Here is a 22,360-nt window from a genome sequence, read left to right as displayed (position 1 = left end):
CTGTATCACCTGCTAGGATGCAATGAGTAGAACACAGCATTGCTTCTCAGAGATTCATGTCAAAGACGCTTGACCTGAATGGAAATATGAAGAACTTCAGACAAGCACACACTGAGGGACAGCCTACAAATAACTGTTTGGTCATCTTTCAAAGGCTCAAGGTCATGAAAGTCAAAGAACCAAGGAAATGTTCTAGATTGAAGGCTAGAGACATGAGTACATGCAGAGTGCGATCTAAACTGGACCCATTTGCTAAGGGCATTATCAGGACAGCTGGCAAGACTTGAATCCAGTCAGAGGATCCATAGTAGGAATATACAATGTCAATTTCCTGATTCCCATGGTTACATAGGAGAAGGTCCTTGTTTATAGGAAATAATCTAAAGTATTTACATTATTATATGGGTATTATATCGGTAATTTACTTCCAAATTGTTCAGGAAAACATTTCTTTGCACTGTAGTGTTCTTGCAACTTTTCTGTAATTTTGCTCTGTGATTGTTTCAAAATAAAGAACAATCCAAACCACTTCATTCCAGAGAGAACCACCAGGTGGAGTCCTTAGACCAGAGAGCTGATTTGACCAAGCCCTTCTATTCAATTAAAAACAAAAGGTTTTATCTCTTTACTTTAAAAAAGGAAAGTAGTACTGGTTTCCCTTGCTTCAGCACATGAACTGGGACCTAAATCAAACTATAGCTGGTTTTATTCATTTTAGGGTATCTCTAGGAAGTTGAGAACAGGTTTTCTTTTTGATTTTGTTTCTCCTGGCTAGCGTTTCTCAGCCTCAGCACTGCTGACCTTTGGGGGCTGGATAATTGTTTGTTGTGGAGACTGTCTTGTGCATTCCAGGATGTTTAGCACCACCCACTAGATGTCAGTACATCCCTCTAGTCGTGACTCAAAAATGTCTCCAGACATTGCCAAATGTTCTCCCTGGGGGAGAACCACTGTTTTTGCAACAACATGTTCTCTGCTCTGGACACTTTGGTTCCTATCTGCTCCATAGGAAGTTATTTGATAGGAGATATCTGACCACCCTTAGTGTAGCTAGTACATAGTGGGGGGGGGGGGGGGGAAGCTTTGGGTGGTGGGAGCTGCTGCACCATGAGGGGGTACTGCTCTGTGCACAGACAAGCCACAGAGCCTGGGGCGTCAGGACAGACCTTGGACACCCAGCAGGAAGGATAAAGCATGGGCTCAAGAAGGAAAGCAGCCGAAAAGGCGGGGACAGGATGCAAACTCCTCCTTTCGCATGACAGCTGCCTCTCAGCAGGCGGCAGAACCTTACAATGCCAGAGAATGGCTTTGGTGTATTACTTTCCATCACCCTTGCTTGTTCTTATTAACATATCCTTCCTTTTACTTCACTGCTCCACCTCCTTCCCCTCTGAGTCCCGGGATTTAAACCTCCGCCTCTTGCCTGCTCCCAGGCGCCCCAGTGTGCTCCAAGCTTGCAGGTTTAAGTCCCCCTCCAGCCACATTATCAATGATTTAAATGCAATAGATGGCAGTCCCCCAAATTCAAGGGCACTCCACTACTAGCCACATTTAGACTATGTTGCAGCCCCCCTTTTCTTCTTAAAGCCCCATCCACCACCACCCCCCTTCAGATTATGAGTGCATCTCCTGTAAAAAGTGCAATTCTCCCCAGCCCTTTGAAGAGGTACAAGGTATAAAGCCTGGGAGGGATGGGGACAGGCATCTGAGGGACCACTTGTGAGGTGCCAGAGAATTTGGAAACAAGGTCCGAAAAATGTCACCCCCTGGCAATGAAGACAGTTTAAAACACGTGTATCATGGCTGCGTTTAGCCAGTTGCAGAAGTGACCATCCCTCCTGCCGAGAGTCGGCCTCCCTCCCGGGGCACACGATGGAGCACCCTTGCCAGTGTGTGGCCCAAGACAAGTCACTTCAGCTCTACGAGCCTCATTCTGTGAAATGACGGGTTTAGAGAACATGCCCCGTGAGTTCATCATGCAAAACAAAATCCATAGACATGTCTTGCACCAGCAGAGTCCAGATAACCTTAAGGTTAGGGCATTTGAGAACAGGCATTTTGTACGGTCAGTCTCTTTTTAACAAGGGGGTGATTGGTCCTTTAGGACCTTGTGAACAGCTTCTCAACTCCACACTGCACTCGTCAGCCCTCAGACAGGCTGGCCCAGCCACTGCCAGGAGGTTACGTGTGCTCCAAGGCTGGCCAGTGGACTACTTGTAGGTGGGTCCTTCAGGAATAACAGAACTTTGCTTCTGGTTTAATTGCAAACATGTTAAACCATAAGCTCTCAGTGGACAAAAAGCTCTAGGGGCTAAAATGGTGCCTTGCACCAGAGGTGCTTAGCAAGCTGCTGGTTTTAATTCAATCAGGCTCCTAGAGAAGGTTGAATTTTTTTGGGGGGGAGGGGGGCATTACCATTTTTTACTTCAAAGATTGAACAGAATTTATATCAAATCGTGTTTTATGATGTGGATGTTTTCTATTTTATTTAGTTTGCTGTATCTTCTTTTTTTTTGAGAACTTTTATTTAGATACAGTTAACAGACAAGAAACAGCAAATATTTAGAGTGTACAATTTGGTATCCCAATCTCCCAATTCATTCCCCCTCAACCCTCCCCACTTTCCCCACTTGGTGTTCATTTGGTTGTTCTCTACACCTGTGTCTCTATTTCTGCCTTATATTTCCTCTTTCATAGTTGTTAGCATTTGCCTTATGTATTGAGGTGCTCCTATATTGGGTGCATATATATTTATAATTGTTCTCTTCTTGGATGGATCCCTTGATCTTTATGTAATGTCCTTTCTTGTCTCTTGTAACATTTTTTACTTTAAAGTCTATTTTATCTGATATGACTACTGCTACTCCAGCTTTCTTTTGATTTTCATTTGCATGGAATATCTTTTTCCATCCCCTCACTTTCTGTCTGTATGTGTCCCTAGGTCTGAAGTGGGTCTCTTCTAGACAGCATATATATGGGTCTTGGTTTTGTATCCATTCAGCCACTCTGTGTCTTTTGGTTGAAGCATTTAGTCCATTTACATTTAAGGTAATTATCGATATGTATGTTATTACCATTTTCTCAATTGTTTTGATTTTGTTTTTGTAGGTCCTTGTCTTAAGTTTCCTGCTTAAAGAAGTTCCTTTAGCATTTGTTGTAGGGCTGGTTTGGTGGTGCGGAATTCTGTTAGCTGCTGCTTGTCTGTAAAGCTTTTGATTTCTCCATCGAATCTGAATGAGATCCTTGCTGGACTGAGTATTCTTGGTTGTAGTTTCTTCCCTTTCATCACTTTGAATATATCATGCCACTCCCTTCTGGCTTGCAGAGTTTCTGCTGAGAAATCAGCTGTGAACCTGATGGGAGTTCCTTTGTATGTTATTTGTCATTTTTCCTTTGTTGCTTTTAATAACTTTTCCCTGTCTTCAATTTTTGTCAATTTGATTACTATGTGTCCTGGCGTGTTTTCTCCTTGGGTTTATCCTGCCTGGGACTCTCTGCATTTCCTGCACTTGGGTGGTTATTTCCTTTCCCATGTTAGGGAAGTTTTCAACTAGAATCTCTTCCAATATTTTCTCAGGTCCTTTCTCTCTCTCTTCTCCTTCTGGGACCCCTATAATGCAAATGTTGGTGTGTTAAACATTGTCCCAGATGTCTCTTAGGCGGTCTTCAGTTCTTTTCATTCTTTTTTTTTATTCTTTTCCACATCAGTGATTATCATCGTCTTCCAGCTCACTTATTCGCCCTTCTGCCTCAGTTAATCTGTTATCGGTTCCTTCTAGTGTATTTTTCATTTCAGTTATGTGTTGCATATCTCTGTTTGTTTGTTCTTTAATTCTTCTAGGTCTTTGGTAAACTTTTCGATCTTTGCATCCAGTCTTTTCTCAAAGTCCTGGATCATCTTCACCATCATTATTCTGAATTCTTTTTCTGGAAGGGTGCCTATCTCTACTTCATTTAGTTGTTTTTCTGGGGTTTTATCTTGTCCCTTCATCTGGTACAAAGTCCTCTGCCTTTTCATTTTCTCTATCTTTCTGTGGCTGCGGTTTTCAGTTCCACAGAATGAAATACTGCTGATACTGCTTGATACTGCCATCTGCTCTTTTGTAGAGGAAGCTATCTAGGAGGTTCATGCATGCTTCCTGATGGAAGGGACTGATGGTGGGTAGGGCTGGGTGGGTGGAGCTCAGTAAGACTTTAATCCGATTTGGTAGGCGGAGCTCAGTAAAACTTCAATCTGCTTGTCTGCCAATGGGTGGGGCTGTGTTCCCACCCTGTTGGTCGTTTGGCCTGAGGCCACCTGGCACTGGAGCTTACAGGCTCTTTGGTGGGGCTAATGGCAGACTCTGGAAGAGCTCACGCCAATGAGCACTTCCCAGAACCCCTGTCATCAGTGTCCCTGTCCCCTCGGTGAGCCACAGCTGCCCCCCACCTCTGCAGGCAACCCTCCAACACCAGCAGGTAGGTCTGGTTCCATCTCTTATGGGGTCACTGCTCCTTCCCCCTGGGTCCTGGTGAGCACACTATTTTGTGTGCCCTCCAAGAGTGGAGTCTCTGTTTCCCCCAGTCCTGTGGAGGTCCTGCAATCAAATCCCACTGGCTTTCAAAGTCTGATTCTCTGGGGATTCCTCCTCCCATTGCTGGACTCCCAGGCTGGGAAGCCTGACGTGGGGCTCAGAACCCTCACTTTAGTGGGTGGACTTCTGCGGTATAACTGTTCTCCAGTTTGTGAGTCACCCACCCAGCGTTTATGGGATTTGATTTTAACGTGATTGTACCCCTCCTACCATCTCATTGCGGCTTCTCCTTTGTCTCTGGATGTGGGGTGTCTGTTTTGGTGAGTTCCAGTGTCTTTCTTTTGATGATTGCTCAGCAGTTAGTTGTAATTCCAGTGCTCTTGCAAGAGCGAATGAGCGCACGTCCTCCTACTTTGCTATCTTCAGAAGGTTGAATTCTTAATGATATTCTGCCCAGTCCTGGCTACTGTCTCCCAAACACACGCACTAAGTCCTTCATTATGTCACGTTGACAACTTGGGTCAAGTCCTGTTCATGACAGCAGCTGGCGGGTTGCATGGCCTCCCCCGCTTTCCAAGAGCTGCAAACTGCTCCCCACCTCCGGCTATGTGTCCCTGCGGCCAGAGCTGCTGGAACCAGGTAAACACAGATGCAAGGCAATGAACCTGGGCCCAAAGCAGATTCAGAAAGCTTGTTTAGGGGGCTGGATGGGCACCAATTTTTCTTGGGAGCTGTGGGTGGTCTTCTCATTTGTCCCATCAAGTGGCGAGAGAGGAGGCATCGCTGCAATGAGAAGAGGTCCAGGTGACACGTAATGCTGGTCTCAGGGCTCCCGAGACCCAGCTGCACCTTTCCTGAAATTCTGAGACAACCCTGGAATTCCAAAATAATGCCCCTCCCCCACTTTTGTTTTTTCTGAAGTCAGTTCTAGTTGGTGCATTTCCTTTATTTGCACAAGGACTCCTAGTAAGTACAACTCCAACCTCACAGAGAGACGAGGGTAAAAATCCCACACAGCGCAGAACCCATGTGTGAGGGGATTTCAGCCACCGTGCAGAAGACAAGCTGTAACCTAATGAAATCACACTCACAGCTCTAGGTGAAGAGGCTTGCAGTCTAAGCTCCCCCACAACATAAAGGAGGCATCCCTATAACCAGCCCTTCCACCCAACCAGGCTTTTGTGGCCTGAAGAGGGTCTATTTGCCAAAAGACACCCTGGAGCTGAAACTTTGAGATTCTCCCACAGTTTTGCTTGCAGCATTGTTTGCTGAAGCTCAAAGACCTTGAAACAAAAGCACACCTAAATCCATTTCACACACCAGCCAGTACCCACTTTTAACGCTGGGCCTTGGAAAGAAACACGGGCTCCTTTGCCATGGAATGTTAACTCTTTTATTAATTTAGGGTCAACACCATATTTGCTTTGTGGATTTCGTTTTTGGAGTTGTGGATTCAATAAACAACAGCTGGGCTCCCCCCCAGCTGACAGGGGACTCGTCAAATGTGTTACAGTCAAAGAGGGGAGCAGGACAAAATGGAGAACGAGCTCGAAAAAATTTAAGGCAAATGTTACTCCCATATTAAAGGGGCTTGATCAAGCAGATCTGTGCATATCAATGAAAATATATAAAATATTTGTCAAAATAATTAACATCGGTAAAAATTAGAACACGTAGCTTATAAAATACCCACACAGGTTTGGCAGAAATAAATCCAACCGTGTCGTTAGGCTCATAGGACACACAGACACAGGGGTGCCCACTTTAAGAACAAGTCTCCTGAAAAGCAGGGGTCAATGTGTTTTCAAAGCAATTCCACAACATGGGAAGTGACAGACAATTAACAATTCATGGGCTGGCTTTACATTTTGGTAGGAAGAATTGCTTGGTCGTTTGGGGCACCTTTTGGCCGGCCTCCGGGACACCTCCTGGGAACCTTCTGCATCAGGTAGACGTGACCATTCGTTTAGGCCATGAGACTCCCAGAGACACAGACAGGACGCAGTGACCAGTGGCCCTCAGCTCACTCAGAGGAAAGGGTTGCAGAGGAAGGAGGGTCCCCCCATCCCATCCATTTGGGATTTGACTTTCTAAGCCGTGGCTGTAGTTTCAGAAGTCACGGACTGTGTAGAAATAGATGCTTCACCCCCAGTGGTCACACGTTTTATGCCCCCAAATCTGTTTTATTTAGTCTGACCAAGCTGTCCCCCAGACTGTGGCAGGCAGATGAGCAGGTGTGCCCCTGACCCTCCATTATGTGGGGGCACAGCCCAGGGGTCTGCGGGCTGCACAAACGCACGAGGAGAGGAGCGATGCACCAAGCGCCCCGCCTTTCTGCTTTGGTCTCGAAGATTTAGTAAACTTGTGGTCCCAGAAGCTGCTCTGAAGGTGGGAGCCGTGGATTCCTGGAATTTGTTCTGTTCCTGTTGCGAGTTGGCCAGAAGAACGTAGCCAGCAAGCAGGGTGTGAGAGGATGTCACCATTTCAGGGACACTTCTTCGAAGCCCCCCACCCACCTGGCCTGGGCGCCCAGAGATGCCGCGGAAGGACCTCGCTCCTGGGGAGATAAAGCTGTCAGATGCAGGGCACCGCTCTGAAAACAGGCTCTGGCCGACAGCCTGGAGAAAGGTGAACGGAGAGACAGACGGACGGATGGGAGGGGCCCTGCCCTGTGCGCGTGGCCGGGCTCCCCTACCCGGCCAGGAGGCACGTGCGGCAGCAGAACTGGATGAAGAGCTTGCGTTCACAGAGTCGGTTGGACTTGACCATCTCGCAGAACGTCTCGTCAGCTGGGCCCCCAGGAAGGAGAAGGGAGGGACACGTCAGATTTGGGGGCCCGTCAGGACTGTTCTGATCACCCCACTCTGCTGGGGACACAGGGGAGTGGGGACAGCAGCCCTCCCCGTCACCCTGAGGCAGGAGACAGACGGGCCCCCGGGGCAAAGGGCTGGAGTTCGTTCCCTGTGGACAGATACTCTGAGAGGAGAATAACAGAACAACTGAGAGAGGAGGCTGGGTCCTGCCCAGATAGAAGATAAGAGACCACATATTCCTCATTCTCCACGTCAGGAGACCTCCCCAACTACACATGAGCAGAAGGGCTCCTTGGAGTTCAAAAGGGGAGTGACGCTAAGTGGCTAAGTCTACCCATAGGCCTCTTGGGTAGAATCCACCTTGGCTAAGAGATCTGCGCATACACGGGAAGATCCTGAGAAAACACCAAATACAGACTCTGAACCAGTGACATCAAAATGATTGGTCAAAGGAAACTTGGAAGAAATGCCCCATAAAAACGATTCAAACTACCACAAGGGCGCGACTCTCTCTCTGAGCCCACCCATGTGTCTGTCCACACATACTGTACTCTCTTTTCCCTCCTAATAAACACTTCACTTGTGTTACTGCTTTCCATCTTTGTAGGAATTCTTTTCTGCAAAGCCACAGGGCGAGGGTCTTGTCACTGACCACTGGTCTAGTGGCTAGGATGCAGTGCTCTCACTGCTGCGACCCAACCTCAGTCGCTGGCTGGGAACCTGCTTCAAGCTGCTGTGGCCAAGGTCGCCTGATACCAACCCCCGTGACACGTGGTGGGCCTGGTGAGTCAGGGGCCGGAGCTGAGTCTGGGAGACAAGGGTGGATTTGGAGTGAGGAGTGGGCAGGGCCTGGGGACACCTGGGCTGTGCCAGGGAGCCCTCCGTGCTCACTGCTCCTCTTCCTGGACAGCTGGGCTGGGGTACTTGGGAGGAAGACAGGGTCAGCCCTGGCAGGGGCAGGATAGAAGCTGTGCCATGATCCCAGGGACACCCCAAATGGGGGAGGAAGGGGGAAAAGAGGAAGCGGGTCACCACGGCAGAGGAAAGGCCGAGGGGGAGGGGAACAGCCATGGAGGCCGGCCCCTACCCTCAGCAGCTGGCCTCTGATGTTGCCATTCATGGGACCCGGGGGACCCCCTCAGGGACAGTCTCACTTTCTCCTAAAGTAGGAGCTTCCTGGCCTTTGAAGGGACATAATTCTGCAAGCCAAGAAAACCACCGAGCACCAAGGCAAAGAGGTCACCTTGTGGTCCGCAGGGTGTGCCCAGGGGTCTCTCTGCAGGCTTTACGCTCTGCCAGGCTGGGCACGGTGCCAGCTCCATGCCCAGGACACCATGGTACTGGCGGCTCCCCTCTCCTGAACGCCAGCCGGCTCACTGTGCCCAGAGCTGGCCCCAGGCTGCTTCTTCCCCAGGCTTGCTGAGCCACAGAGGCTCCTTCCCACCACAGCACATCTGCCCACGGCCCCTGCCAGAGTCCTCTCCAGGCCAGAGTCCTCTGCCAACCCTTCCTCTTGCCCAGAATCCCCAAATTGGTCTCCTCTGAGTTTCTGTTTTCACAACCCATCCCTGCCTCCCAGTAGGCCTAGAGCACCAGGGCTCTCCCACAGCACAGAGGCAGGCTCTCCTGTGAGACACGCAGGCCTCGCTGCGGGCTCAGGTTGCCGAGAGCCTTCAGGCCTCCTGATTTTGACCTCCAAGGTCTGGCCTCTCCTAATGCACGTCACCACACCAAGGCCACCTGGGGCTTATGGCAGGAGATTAGGAACGGTAGGAGAACAGAACCATTTTTAAGAGTCACTCCACAGACTGACCCACAGTAGCTGGGCTGGTGGCGGGGATGCCCCTCTGGTCAATGTGAGAGGCCTAAAGAGAGAGGAGGGGGCCCAGGGGAGAGCCAAGTAGTCATCGAGCGGAGGGGCCGCAAGCCTGTCCAAGGGGCTGTGGTCCCTACATCTTCTTTTCCTTTTTCTTCTGCCCAGGGCAGCCCTGAGGGGGCTCAGGGGCCCTCACCCGCCTGTGCTCACCGTTGCTGCATGTGTGGTTGGTGATACACGAGGTCCCCAGCTGCGTGAAGCCCATCTTACACCGGCTGCAGTTCCTGCTGGAGCCTTCACAGCTCAAGCAGCTCTCATCACACCTGCGGGGGGACACGGGTTCGCGTATGGGGAAGAGGCCCCACCACTCCAGGCCCCTTCCCAGAGCCCCTCCACCCTCCTGCACTGCGCCCCCTGGCTGTAACTGCACCCCCCACGAAGGCCTGAGACCCTGGCCAAGCATCTGCCCGTCTCTCCTCTACTTCCCTGGGAGGGCAGCGACGGTCACGGCCAGTTGGCAGGAGGATGCTCGGAGCTGAGGACGGACCCAGGTCTCTGAGCCTCCCCGTGGCTCACCTGGACGCCCTACTGGGCACTGTGGCTGCCTCCCCACAGGTGGCTCCCTGAGGACATCGGCATGGACTCTTGGGGCTTGGGGCCAGGCTCCACCCTAAATGTGGCAGACATGACCCTGGGGCTGGCTGGGGCTGCTGCCCTCCAGGCTGAGCCTCCTTTGTGGTGACATCGGCCTCCCTGACAGGGATGGGGGTGCCCTTTCAATCCTGTCCCAGAGATGGGACCCAGGACTATTGCTAACAGAGCGCCATGACCTCGGGAGTGGGAGGGTCAGTGCACTCCGGCCTCGGGCCACATCCTGCAGCTTTATTCGAATCTGTCTCAAGGATTTATCTGTGTTCATCTGTGGCTGCGTCTGCGGTGCTGGAGCTGAGCAGCTGCTCCAGAAACTGTACAGCCAGCAAAGCCTAAACGTCCACCATCAGGCACGTCACAGAAGAGCCTGCCGACACCCCTTCCTGCTCCAGGCTGCATACCTGCTGCCTTTTCCGAGTCCAGCTCCAGGGACTGGATCTCCCCAGACCCACCTCCCACCTCACTGCCAGCTGCAGGCCCAGCAGGCCCAGGAGCGGGGCTCAGATAGGGCGGGTGGGGCATTCGGTAGGCAGTTCTTTGCTTAGGACAGATGCCACCTCCCAGTCAGCGACCAGACGCCAACAGCAAGGCTCACTGTAGGTCTCCTTCCCGAGTCGCCCTGTGCCGGGGTCAGATGCCACCATGGATTCTGCCTGCACAGGGCCTCCGGCAGCAGGCCCTCAGCCTGGAGGAGAGGTGGCTTTTGTTCTCCTGGGGTCACGGAGGGCACCTCCAAACTGGAGTTCAGAGTTTATGCTTATAAATGTGTAAATCCCACCAGCAAAGTGCATCCAGGAACCCCTCCGACTTCCTCCTCCTGCAGGAAGAGCCTGACACCCCCCACACCCCACACTGCCCCCGCCTCCATACACCCTGGAGGGGAGGATGGGACCTGCCGTGCAGACTCTTACTGTACACTTTGGGGAAGACCCCGGGGCCTGGCGCCTGTCCTGCTGCACTGCTCTGGCCGGGCCACAAGCCTCTCATGCCACGGCACAGGAGACAACTCCTCCCCCACCCTCAGCCCCTGCTTCTCTTACAGACGATGTCCACTAGTGAGACAGGGGCTAGGGCCAACCCAAGCCATTCAGTTGAGGGTCATACGTCTTGAAGGCCTGGGGCCTGGTCGTTCCCAGGCCATGACTGAGGGTTGCTTCACTATAAACAGTGAGTGGGGTGGCTACAGTGAAGACCCAGCTGGACACAACTCACTTTCTTCTCCAAATTCGACCTCACAGAGCCCCGGGATCTCCATGGTAGCCCCTGCAAGTGTATTGGTTTTCTACGGCCATGTAACAAATGCCCACAGTGCAGCAGCTTAATCCGCTACCATTCAGCATCTCCCAGTTCTGCAGGCAGAAGCCTGGGCAGGCTTGGACGGGCTCTCTCTCAGGGTCTCACGAGGTCCTGGTCAAGTGTCCGCTGGCCCAGGCTCAGGTCTGGAGGCCCTGGCTTGGGGAAGAATCTGCCTCGGGCGGCTCCCCCAGCTGCCCCTGCTTCTCTGAGAGGCTCTCTTGGCTCCTCCCTGTCCAGCAGGTGGTCCTCTTGAGCAGGGGGCTTTCAAGACACCTCTGGTTCTGCTCCTTCTGTGGTACCTACCTCATCCCCAAACACCACGGCAACTGCCCTGCCAAACCCCGCAGGGCAGCGCGCAGGGCAGCCCTCCCCTGACCCCTCTGTGGGGGTCACTGCCCACCTCCCATCTTCAGGCTGCTCCAGGTGGCAGTCAGGCAGCAGAGGTCTCATCACACTGGGCACAGGGCGCAGCGGCAGGCCTGCCGGGGCCTTGCCCCTGCCATGGCATACCCAGGAGGGGCTGGAGGAGTGAGGGTGGTGGGAGGGCCGGGGGGCGGGTTAGGCTAGTCTACCCCCCAGGCAAGCACCCCACTGAGTTGCTCTGTCTTCGGAGAGGTTCTGGCTCCCTCTTCTAGGTCCTCTTCCTAAGTCTTGGGGTGTCCGGCGCCTCTTTTGAGATACTTATCGTGGACTGTTCTCAGCCCTGGGCCTCAGCGTCACGGTTCTTCTCGGCATCCAGGCTGCCAACCCAGCAGGGCTGCGCCCCGGCCTGACTTTTCCCCATGAGCCCTGCCTGGCTGCGCGCTCCCTCGGAGCTGCCCTGGCCGGCACGCAGCATCCTGGACTAGGCTCTCTGAAAGCTGCTGCTGCCCAAGTGGGAGAGGCCCTGCAGAACCACGTGGAACAAGGCCACCTGTCCTTCCAAGGGAATCCACGTTGAGGGGTCTTCAGAGCCAGGGACTTGGGAGACAGGAACTCTCTGAAGTGCTGGCACTGCACCACCTTGGTGCCCCGTGCCGGGTGCTTCCTGGGGGTGTATCTCTGAGACCTGCTGTGTCAGCCCCAGCACTGGACCCTCCTCCAGGACTGAAAGTTTGCCACCCGTGGAGGTGAGCACCCAGGGAGCTCCTACCCTCCTCAGAAAAGAGGGGGTTCGCAGGGGCTGCCTATCCCCTGCCTCCTGGGACTGGGGACCCCACAGCTTCTGGGTGCCCTGCGGGGGCTGGTTGCCATCCTCGTGGGAATACCCAGCATCCTCTGGGATCCAGGGTGTCTGAAAAGTGAAACTGGTCATCACTATGTCATTCCACATTGTCCCTGGGCTGCTGTACTTAGGGTAATCACCCTGGAACCAGCTGGCTGGTTCAAATGAAAGTTTCCTTCAGACACCAGTGCCGAGGGTCCTGCACAGGACTCGGAAAGGCTGGGTGAAGGTGGCTGGGTAGTGGGGGCTGAAACCCTAACCCTCTTGAGTGGGTCCTACAAGCACAAGGACCGAGTGGTCTCTCATTGACTCACGTAGGGTTGTTGGTGTTTCTGGTTTTGTTTGTTTGTTGGTTTGTTTTGTAAGAGAATAGGCTGCAATCCAGAAGAGTCCTCAAACACAGCCTGGGGGCGGTCTCAAAGACTCCCACTGTGGGTCCCGAGCTGTGAGCAAGAAGATGGGGCACGGTCTCCCTGCACTGCTCGGACGTGGGCCCCCAGGGCTCCCTTGTTTTGAGTCTATTTCAGAGGGAAGCTCCCTTCCGCACCCCCACCATAAGGATCTTCAAGGTCACCTGCAGACTGCTCATTACCGCTCTCACCCTGGACGGGACAGGCTGCCCTGCCTTGCTCCTAGGCTCCAGGAGATAAAGTCTGACATGAGGCAATACTCAGCAGGACAGGAGGACACCAAGCAAACAGCTTCTCCTTTCACTGCCCACATCCCGTGACAAGAGGGAACACTGCTCAGAGCCCCCAAACAAGGACAGTGCACCGTGCAGACACACCAGAGGGGGCGGAAAAAGAGAACGAGCAGGGTTACATCTCTGTATTGGCTGGAAGCAGCTTTAAAATAAGGAAGTTGTCAGGATCTTTTATTTTCTCTAAATTATCCAATTTAAAATTTAAACAAATCCAACACATGGTTTCCTTAATGACATGGTGTGAATGCACTGTGGTCTGTGGTGCAGGCAGGGCTCCCTGGAGTCTGCTCCAGGGTGGGGGCTCCACCAGGCAGGCCCCTGTCCTCTGCACCCTGCCCTCCCAGCCACACAGAGCCTAGCACCAGTAGGTCTCAACAGATACTCAAGAAGTGAGCAATGGCACGAGGCGCACCGTTCAACTTGCGACCTTGGCCTTCACCACCTGCAGGGTCCCCTCTTCTGTAAACAGGCTCCTGCCTGCCCACCACACCCACTGCTGTCGTGGGACACAGCACACCCTGCCCCCCCGCCCCGGGAAAAGGGGCCGATAGACTCAACCCTCCTGCCGCTCCTCCACGGGCACCGCGGACTGCCTCTTCCCATCTGTCTCGGGCTGAGACAGGAAGACTGCCTGGAAGGGGCACATACCTCCGGCACACTTTGTGGGGCAAGCCCGGCATTTCCTCTGGGTAGAAGCCCTCACCGCAGGCCGGCACACATCTCCAGTCTTGGAAGTGGAAGTTTGGGGCACAGTGAATACATTCTTCTCTGCTCGGCCCTGAGGGATGCAGGAAAAGGGGCAGAGGTCAGGGACGGCCCACCTGCCCACCACATGTCCCAGACCTGCTGCAGCGCCTGAAACCCAGGCCCTATTCAGACGCCCCAAGGCCACCACCACAGCTAGATTCCCCAGGTGCCACTGTGCACCTGCACTGGGCCCTCCTCGCCCACTCCTGGGAGGTGGGCCTCACGCCCCATTTCACAAATGGGGACGTGGAGGCTGTGCCAAGCTCAGCACACCTCCCACTGCCCCGGCTGCGTTCATCAGCCCTGATTCCATGAGGCTCCTTCCCCAACAGGCCTGGCCCCGGTTTTGGCTAGGGCAGCCACATATAGCTTTGAGCACTTGAAATGTGGCCTGGCCAAACATACACACACACTCAATTTCAGAGATGTAGTACCAAAAAAAAAAAAAAAAGTAAAATAGCTCGTTGATTTTTAAATATCAATTACATGTAGAAACAATACTGTTTAAGTACATGGGATTAAATAAGATAATTATTTTCACCTGCATCTCGAGGGAACATAAAACTGCATCAGTAGCTCACATCATATATCTAGTGGATGGTTCTACAACATGGTGTAAGATGATGTGGGAAAAGGGAAAGAAGAGGTTTGGGGACCTGGGGTTGACAGGTGTTTGGTGTGAAGGACCGGGACTCTTTCAACATAGAAAAAACCACGAAGGGATTATGGGGGCAGGACCAGAATTGGCGAACTCTTGATCCCTCTGAGGAAAATCTGCAGTGCAGTCAAGAGGACTCATCAGCTCAGGGCAGGCAGTGGTCCGGAGGGAAGAAACTGTGCTGTCCATCTGTCTGTCTGCCCATCTGTTCATTCATTCATGCCAACAGCAAGTCAGTGCTGGGCGTCTGCTCTGTGTCAAAGTCCCGGAAGAGCACCTGATGGGGCATCAGAGAGGCAGCGAGGTGGCTGCTGGTTGATAGCTTAGAGGGTAGAGCTTGGGAAGAAACCATCTCAGATGCTCACAGAGACCACAGTCCCTTGATAGACCCCGCCCCACACACACACTATGACTGTGGTCTGGTCTCACCTGAGGCCTGACCGCTGAGGCAGAGGTGTCAGGCCGTCTTTGTGGAGTGACCTCTGAAGGGGCCTCTCAGCTGCATTACGGGGGGGCCCCTTTGCAGACAGGGGTCTGCAGGGCAGTTCTGCCAGCCCTGAGGCTTGGTGCTCTGGTGGCTGGTTTCTCCTTTCAATACCACAGCTTCCAGCCTGCAAGGGGATTCTGACTCACCCAGGACTGTGACTGTGAGGCAGAACAGGAGCCCTTGGGGTGCCGGCGCCTTCGTGAGGGACGGCTGCCCACCTGCCTGGGGTCTCCATGGGGGTGTCCTCCCTCTTGCTGCAGTGCAGTGGGAGAGCTGCCCCACAAATATGTCCGGTTTACGTCCTTCTGGATGGAAGACTGCTCTTGTGCCCCCATAATTTATCTCCAGGGAGCGTCTGGTGTTGGTGGTTCCCCACCCATGAACCCCATCACCCGTGTCCTACTGCCTGGGCCACCAGGGTCCCCAGAGCCTGAGGAGCTCCTGCAATGGGAAAGAACACCCATTCTTCTTTGTTCCTAGGTTAATGCTCAATTTGCTAAACTTAAAAGCAGATGAAACTCGTTCAGCTGGGGTTAGAAGAAGAGAAAGCCCTGGGATGGATGGAGGGGATGGCCTCACGACAGTGTGAGGTGCTCAGGCATGCGCTTCAAAATGGTTCAGACAGTATGTTTTATGCTCTGGATCTTTTACCACAATGACAGAAGCTGAGTCAACATGAATTTCCTAGACTGGCTATTTTCACAATCACTGAAAACTGTGAACTTTGTAACTTGAAGTCTCTCGGGGATTCCATTTAGTCACAAGGCTTTCCAGGCATCAGACACTTGAAAAGTGCACAGAAATCATAACAATCATAGCAAAATGGGTGACACTTAGGCGGGACGCACTGTATCATCTGTGAGGCCCAGGACAAAGTGAAAACGCAGCGTCCTTATTCAAAAAGCAGGAAAAAACATGCTACAAAGGGTACTGAGATACAAAACGCATTCCCTTCTTCTGCCATCTCTCTCAACACGTCATGGTGGATTTCATCTGCTATTTCATGTCGTGCTCGCCTGGGTGAGGACCGGCCCTCATGTCCCTCGACTCGGCACACGCGTGCCCCACTGGCTGCTAGCCGCCAACCCACACACCAGGCCCAGCTGGGTCCCCTGTACCCACCCACAGCAGACGGTTCCCCAAGGGATCACATCCTCCATGCCTGAGGCTCTGGGTGCCTGGACCGGGATGGAAAGAGGCTTATTCCTACTGAACGGCCGGGGGTGGGGACAGATGCCACCATGCCCCATGCTGTACCCGTGCCTAACCACAACCCTCCCCACACGTGCCCAGGCCCCTCACAGGCAGGGGCAGTAGTGGTCACAGAGTGGGAGCAGGGAGGGGAGGGCCAGGTGGCCTGGGCCTCCAGGGGCTCCTGACAGGGCCCCGGACAGGCAGCGAGAAGCCTCCCACAACTCAGCGCTGGAAGTGGGTGGGTTCCCTCTCCCAGTGGTGGCCGGGGTGAACGCACACATCCGAGAGCATAGAGGGAACCCAGGCAGGCGGGCATGGGGAGCAGGGAAGCCCTCCCGGACAGCCTGACCCCTCAGTGACAGAGAGGTCGTTGGGCTGAGTAGAGAACCCACAAGCGACTATAAAACCATTCGCCAACAGGCAGCATGGGGACATGGAGAAAGGAAACTACACTGAATGAAACCAAAAGCGTTATAAAGCCACACACCTGAATTTTATGGGTTCAAGTGACTATGAAATTTACATAAGTGACATTGCAATGCTCCTGAATCAACCTGGGCTAAACAATGAGTCGAAGAAACAGAATGAAAATGACAGACAACAAGGCTAGGAAAGGCGGCCAAGCCCCTGACTTTTGGGGGCTTGTCCCAGGAGGGGGCCCCCAGAACGCACATCTTCCAGAGGCCTCAAGGGTGCTGGCCTTGGCCGTGGCATATCCACTTCTGGTCAAGGGTCAAGGGCCCCTTGACATGGGCTCAAGTGGCCACACTGGGAGGGCTGCCCCATCCTGCTGTGTGTCCCGGAACCCACGTTACGGCTTTGGTGACTTAGCAGAGACCTAATTCTTACATCGTTACTGCAGCAAAAACTCAACCTGATGTGGGTTTCTTAGAATAAGAACCAAAGTGCTGGGTCAGGAAGGAGGGTCAAAAGGAGAAGATTCAATCAGAAGTGGGACTTCCCTGGTGGTCCAGTAGTTAAGACTCCCTGCTCCCAATGCAGAGGGCCTGGGTTCAATCCCTGGTCACGGAGCTAAGAGCCCGCATGCCGCAACGAACGATCCCGCACGTGGCAATGAAGATCCCACGTGCCACAACTAAGACCCAGCGCCGATAAATAAATAAATAAAATGTATGAAAGCCCATAAATTCAGAACGTGCTGCAACATCCCGGTGCAAACAGCTCTGCAGCAGGAAACCCAACAAGACAATCATTCTCTGCAATTCTGCATAAAAACTGCGCCTGGAAGGCAGCTGTGTTATCATCTCTGTGGGGAATTACAATACACATAAAATTGTTTACAGAAGTCTTTCCTTTTTGAGTAAAATGTTCAAAATAAGGGAAGACAGGTACAAGGAACTAGGCTTTTTAAAAAGCCTTCTCCTTCCTTTGCCACCAGAACTCTCCCCCGCCCCTCCCCGATGAATGTCTACAGTGTTGACCCTCAGGCACTGCTACCGCAGCAAGGGCTGGGTTCCAGGCAAGACAGCCCAGGAGCAGTGAGCATCCCTGCCTGGCCTGAAAGCATCCCCTGCCTGGCTGGGCTCCTAATGCTGGGAAACCCAGGCTGCTCAAAGTGGGCCCTTGTGATTTTTCTTTTTTTTTTTAACTTTAAAAATTGTGGTAAAATGTACTTAAAATTTACCATGCTAACCATTTAAGCATACAGTTCGGTGGCATTAAGTACATTCACATTGCTGTATAAGCATCACCACCATCCGTCCATCCATCCCCAGAACTTTTTCATCTTCCCAAACTGAACCTCTATCCCCATTAATCACTATCTCCCCCTCGCTTCCCCCAGCCCCCTGGTAGGGCCTCTAGGATTTAACGCTGCAACACCCACAGAAGCCTGTAAGCCCACCTGCCTGGGGAACTCAGGCTCCAGCTCTGGCCCCTGCAGGCCGTGAACTCACCCACACAGGTCTGGCAGGTGTGATGGCATTCCCCACACCTGATCAGCTCAGAGTCAAAGTAGGTGCCCGGCTCACAGTCTGGAATGCAGCTGCCCCGTGCGAGGCTGTTGAAAAGAAGAAAGAAAAAAAAAAAGGCAGGTTTTTATATCCTTTCCAAAGCTCTAATTCAATTACGACTTGCCCTCAAACACCTTTCATGAGAGGAAATGAAAGTTGCTAAAGCACAGCTCTTGGTGTCACTTAAGGTTCTGAGCCAAGGAAGGCGGCAAAGCTGTCCTAAAGCAGCTTGAGGCTAACTGGAAGGGACACCCAGGCATGGAAGCAGGGTCTCCGCCTTCTGGGGACTCCTTCCCAAAGCTCCGTGGCCTGGGTCCCTGCGTGGCAGGCCACGCCCTGTGACGGCTTCCACTCTGTGACGGCTTCTCTTCACTGACACCAATCACACTAGAAGCCAAGGCCTATGAGGAGAACTCGAGTACAGGTGGGTCACCCCACTGGCTTGGTCTCACTGGGTGCAGCCCTGGATGAAGCCTTGGCACCTGTGATGCATGATGGGGGTTGGCGGCAAGACTGACCCTGAAACCCAGTGGGCTCCTGCCTCGCCCTTGCTGGAAATCTGTGCTTCACAATGAACTCGAGATAAAATTTGCTCCTGGGACCTAGCAGCCCTGCCTGCTGTGGCTCTGGCTTTCCTCCCTTACCACGCTGGGCCAGGCAGCGAGCACACAGGTTCTGGAGCTGACTCTCTGCCCCTCCCCAGCTGCGCAGCCCTGGCCCTGGGCAGGACAGCCAACCTTCCTGCACCTCCCCTCTGCTGTTCGTTGGGACAATCAGGGCTCCTAAGTGGTCAGGCTGCTTTGAGGACACAACCCTGGCAGGTGTCGGGCACCCAGCAGTGTGAGTGGGTGTTGGGCTGCCACGGCCACTTCAGTTCCCAAGCCCCCTGTCCGCTGCACACGTTCTAGATGGACCTGTTGCCAGACACATCGAACACGCGCCCCAGGGTCTGTGAGACCCAGAGGCTTCTGTGCTTGGTGGGGGGGACGTTGGTGGTGCTGGAAGCATCTCCGCATCAAGGCGGAGGCTGGCCCAGGGCGCCTCCTTGTCCCGCTGCCCAGGCCGCTGCACCAGCCATTCAGTCAAATCTGTACTAACGGACGTTCCCAGCCCTAAAGAGAGAGACACACGGCTCGGCAGCCCTCGCTGCGTCAACGTGACAGTGATGATTTGAAACCACGGCTTAAGAGGATATTGGGCAATAAAAGGAAGCTTTCTGTGGATTACGGCTGACGATGTTTCAGCATCTGTGTGCCTCTCTGACGGCTCGTCACGGCTGCGCCACTGCCTCCATCTGGGGGGCTGCTGCCCGAGAGGCATTTTCTCCCCAGGACACAGTTTCTGGCCTGTGCATTTCACTTCCCCTCTCCCACCCGACCCACGGGAGCAGGGACAAGCCCCCTGTGACCCCTCCAGGACATCCCCACTGGGAAATGGGTTCCAGGGAGCTGGAACCACACGAAGCCTCCCCCCGACACCTTGAGTCTCCAGCCTGGGTTGGGGGCCCTGTGGGAGGAGCCCCCACGGCTGAGATCCCAGGCCCACTGGAGCGCAGCTGAACCTCTCTGCTTTTCCATTCTGGGGCTCCCCTTCCTCCAGGCATCACCTCTCCACTCCTCATCCTGCTTGGTCCAGCTCCCCCGTTCAGAGGAGAATGGATGTGACATGTCACTCTGGGGTCCTGTTCCCCTTCCCTCCCCCGACTCCCAGGAGCATGGGCAGTGGACCCTCTTCTCTCCAATCCCCTGATCCAGAAAGGGGGTTGCTCAGGCAACCTCAGTCGTGCTGCCCCAGGAAACTGTTCCTCTCCCCCGTTAGTAAAATATGAAGAAGAATGACATGTATGTCACATACATCATAGGTTGCTGGGAAGATTAAATGAGGCAGTCATACGTACACATATATCCACTCTTTTTTATGACCGATTCACTTCTCTTTACAGCCAGAAACTAACACAACATTGTAAAGCAACTACAGCCCAATAAAAGTTAATTTAAAAAAATAAAAATAAAAACCAAAACAAAGAAAAAAAAAGATTAAATGAGGTGATACTGGTGAGAGTGGCTGCAATAAAAATGCTTATTAAGCTTTCTTCCTTCACTCCTTACTCCAAAAGAATTCAACCCTGTGGGTGAGTTCCTGTCACAGCAGCATTTGGGGAGAGGGGAGGTGGGCTGGGGGAGGTGGGCTGCAGGACCAGCAGCATCCCCTGGGGGCTGGTTAGAAATGCAGTCACAGAGCCGCTGGGTTAGCACCTGCCTTTTAACAAGAGTCCAGTGATGTCCCTGCCCTGCCCCCACCCCCGCTGACCCGTCCCTTTCTTCCTTAGTGTAGGTCCTGGTTCAAGACTGGACAGCGGGAGGGTCCACAGCACAATTCTGAACAGCACAATTTCAAAGCTTCTAGACAGTAACTTCAAGGAACAAGTGATATATATTTGGTGGCATTAAATGGGCTAAACCAACATTTCAGAATATTCCAGTAAAAATCTTTAACCCAGTAAGATGTTCTTAAAGGAGATATGTGCTGAGCTTGGTGGAACCAGGCAAACCAGGAATCTACAGATCATCTCCAGGCAGCAAGCTCCCCCCGCACTCCGGAGGGAGATGAGAGCCTGGAAAACAGAGAAGACAGGGTGATGGGGAGGAGGGAGGAAGGGCTCCCCGAAGTCTAGACTGGGAGAGAAACTGGAGTGAGTGGGGTTCGGTGCCCAAGAAAGTGAGCTCAGCGCTTGTTAGAATTCCTCACCCTTCCAGCCGCCAGCCCTACTTTCTCTGAGAGGATCAACTCTTGCTTTTACTGATTCTTCAAATGTTGCATAAAATGTAGACATTTTTCCCATCCTCTGACTTTCTATCTTAAACACCAACCTCCAAGTGGAAATCTGATTTTGACTTGGAATCTTTATCCTGAAAGGCTTTAAGACCTCTGAAATTTTAGCTCTTAGGAAAAAGTGTCAAACACTTGGTAAACCAATGACAGACACTAAAACCAGCATATACTCAAGGCCACACCCGAGGAGACGATCTTACCTGAATCCTTCTTTACAGACAGTACATTTCTCTGGTTCATCAACACACTTTTTACAGCTTGGGTGGCATTTAAGGCAGTTTTTCTGACCTGGAGAAAAATAAGAGAAGGAAAGAGAAGGGGTAGCAGAATGGATGTGGATCAAACCCGGGCAGATGAGACTTGGGTATTTCATAGTGGGGTTGATGGAACAGCCGTCACTGGCGCTGTCTGCAGATGGTGACATGGTAACAGAACCACCAGAGGCACGTGGAGACCGCATGCCCAGGTGTCAGATCACAGGCCTTGCACCTCTTTTCTGGAGTAAACTGAAGTCCTCACAGGACCAAAAGGCTTGAAGATGGGCTTTTCCTAGAAGAGACGTGCTCTGGTCCTCCTCTTCCCCAGGGACTGGAGCCAGAGGAGCAGAGTTTACCGAGGGGCCAGCCTTCCTAAACGTGACCAGTGGGGCCTGAGGGTGCCCCTGAGCACCCCCACCCACCCAGGGCCTTCACAGGGGTCTTTACTGACGACTTGGCGATCATCTGCACAGACTCGAATCTCCGACACCCACCATACTTCGGGGGGAAGGTCACTCATCGTGGCATCCAGTCAGCACCCCTTACACTTGGAGCCTGAAGCAAAGCCACTACCCCTTGGGGCCTCCTCCTCGGGCCCCACAGGTGGCATCACACTGATGCCACAGGGGCTCAGCGAGGGCATCTGGGGGTGACCGTGGGGGTGACCAAAGTAACTGGTTCTTGCCCGGGAGAGGCATGGAGGGTGGGGATGGAGGAGCCTCCGCCCCAAAACCAGGTCTGGTTGCAGCCCAGGGCAGGTGTTTGCAAAGCCTGTGAAACATGTCTTTGTGTCTTCTCTAAAGAGTGTGGTTATTCCGTGGCTTTATATATCCTTAAAGATTCCCTGGCTCCTTCCCCACAGGAGTGAGAGCAACGCCATGACGTGACCCCTCTTGCAGGATGTGCAGGCCAGAGGCGAGCTCTGGGAAGGCCTGCTTTCTCTCGGCACAACGGCCAACACGTCATCTGAGAACTGTCCTCCATCAATGTAACCCAAGCCCTCTCTTTGGCCTCTTCCGGGCCTAGGTGAGTGGTGAAACCCTGGCACAGGGTCCCGGCCCCGGAGCCCATCCATCCCACTTCCCAGGACAGGGGGAACGGCAGGACACCTGTGCTGCTGAGTTCACGTCCCACCTGGGTCATTGCTAACTGTGGGCCCTTTGGCCTCACTAGGCTTTGCCTCCCCATCTGCAAAGTAAGGAAAGTGTCGCCCAC

At 53.1% G+C, this 22,360-nt stretch overlaps 1 protein-coding gene across 5 annotated transcripts in view; it reads right to left on the bottom strand.

The window, feature by feature from the left end:
• Positions 1–2,475: 2,475 nt before the first annotated feature.
• PCSK6 (proprotein convertase subtilisin/kexin type 6) overlaps positions 2,476–22,360 on the bottom strand; it is a 181,310-nt gene continuing 161,425 nt past the window's right edge. For 3 of the 5 annotated variants that reach the window (XM_057720346.1, XM_057720347.1, XM_057720351.1), the window contains 6 exons: positions 21,089–21,176; positions 18,000–18,103; positions 13,646–13,775; positions 12,609–12,737; positions 9,354–9,466; positions 2,476–7,303 (listed from right to left, as the gene is read on the bottom strand). In XM_057720346.1, coding sequence (XP_057576329.1) covers positions 7,206–7,303; positions 9,354–9,466; positions 12,609–12,737; positions 13,646–13,775; positions 18,000–18,103; positions 21,089–21,176 — 662 coding nt within the window. In that variant the 3' untranslated portion in view covers positions 2,476–7,205. The remainder of the gene's footprint in view (positions 7,304–9,353; positions 9,467–12,608; positions 12,738–13,645; positions 13,776–17,999; positions 18,104–21,088; positions 21,177–22,360) is intronic. The other 2 variants (XM_057720349.1, XM_057720350.1) reach the window with 1 other exon arrangement.

The sequence above is a fragment of the Hippopotamus amphibius genome, chromosome 2 (assembly GCF_030028045.1).
Source record: "Hippopotamus amphibius kiboko isolate mHipAmp2 chromosome 2, mHipAmp2.hap2, whole genome shotgun sequence".
In the NCBI taxonomy this organism is placed as follows: Eukaryota; Metazoa; Chordata; class Mammalia; order Artiodactyla; family Hippopotamidae; genus Hippopotamus; species Hippopotamus amphibius.
This window is presented reverse-complemented; position numbering and strand designations above follow the sequence as displayed.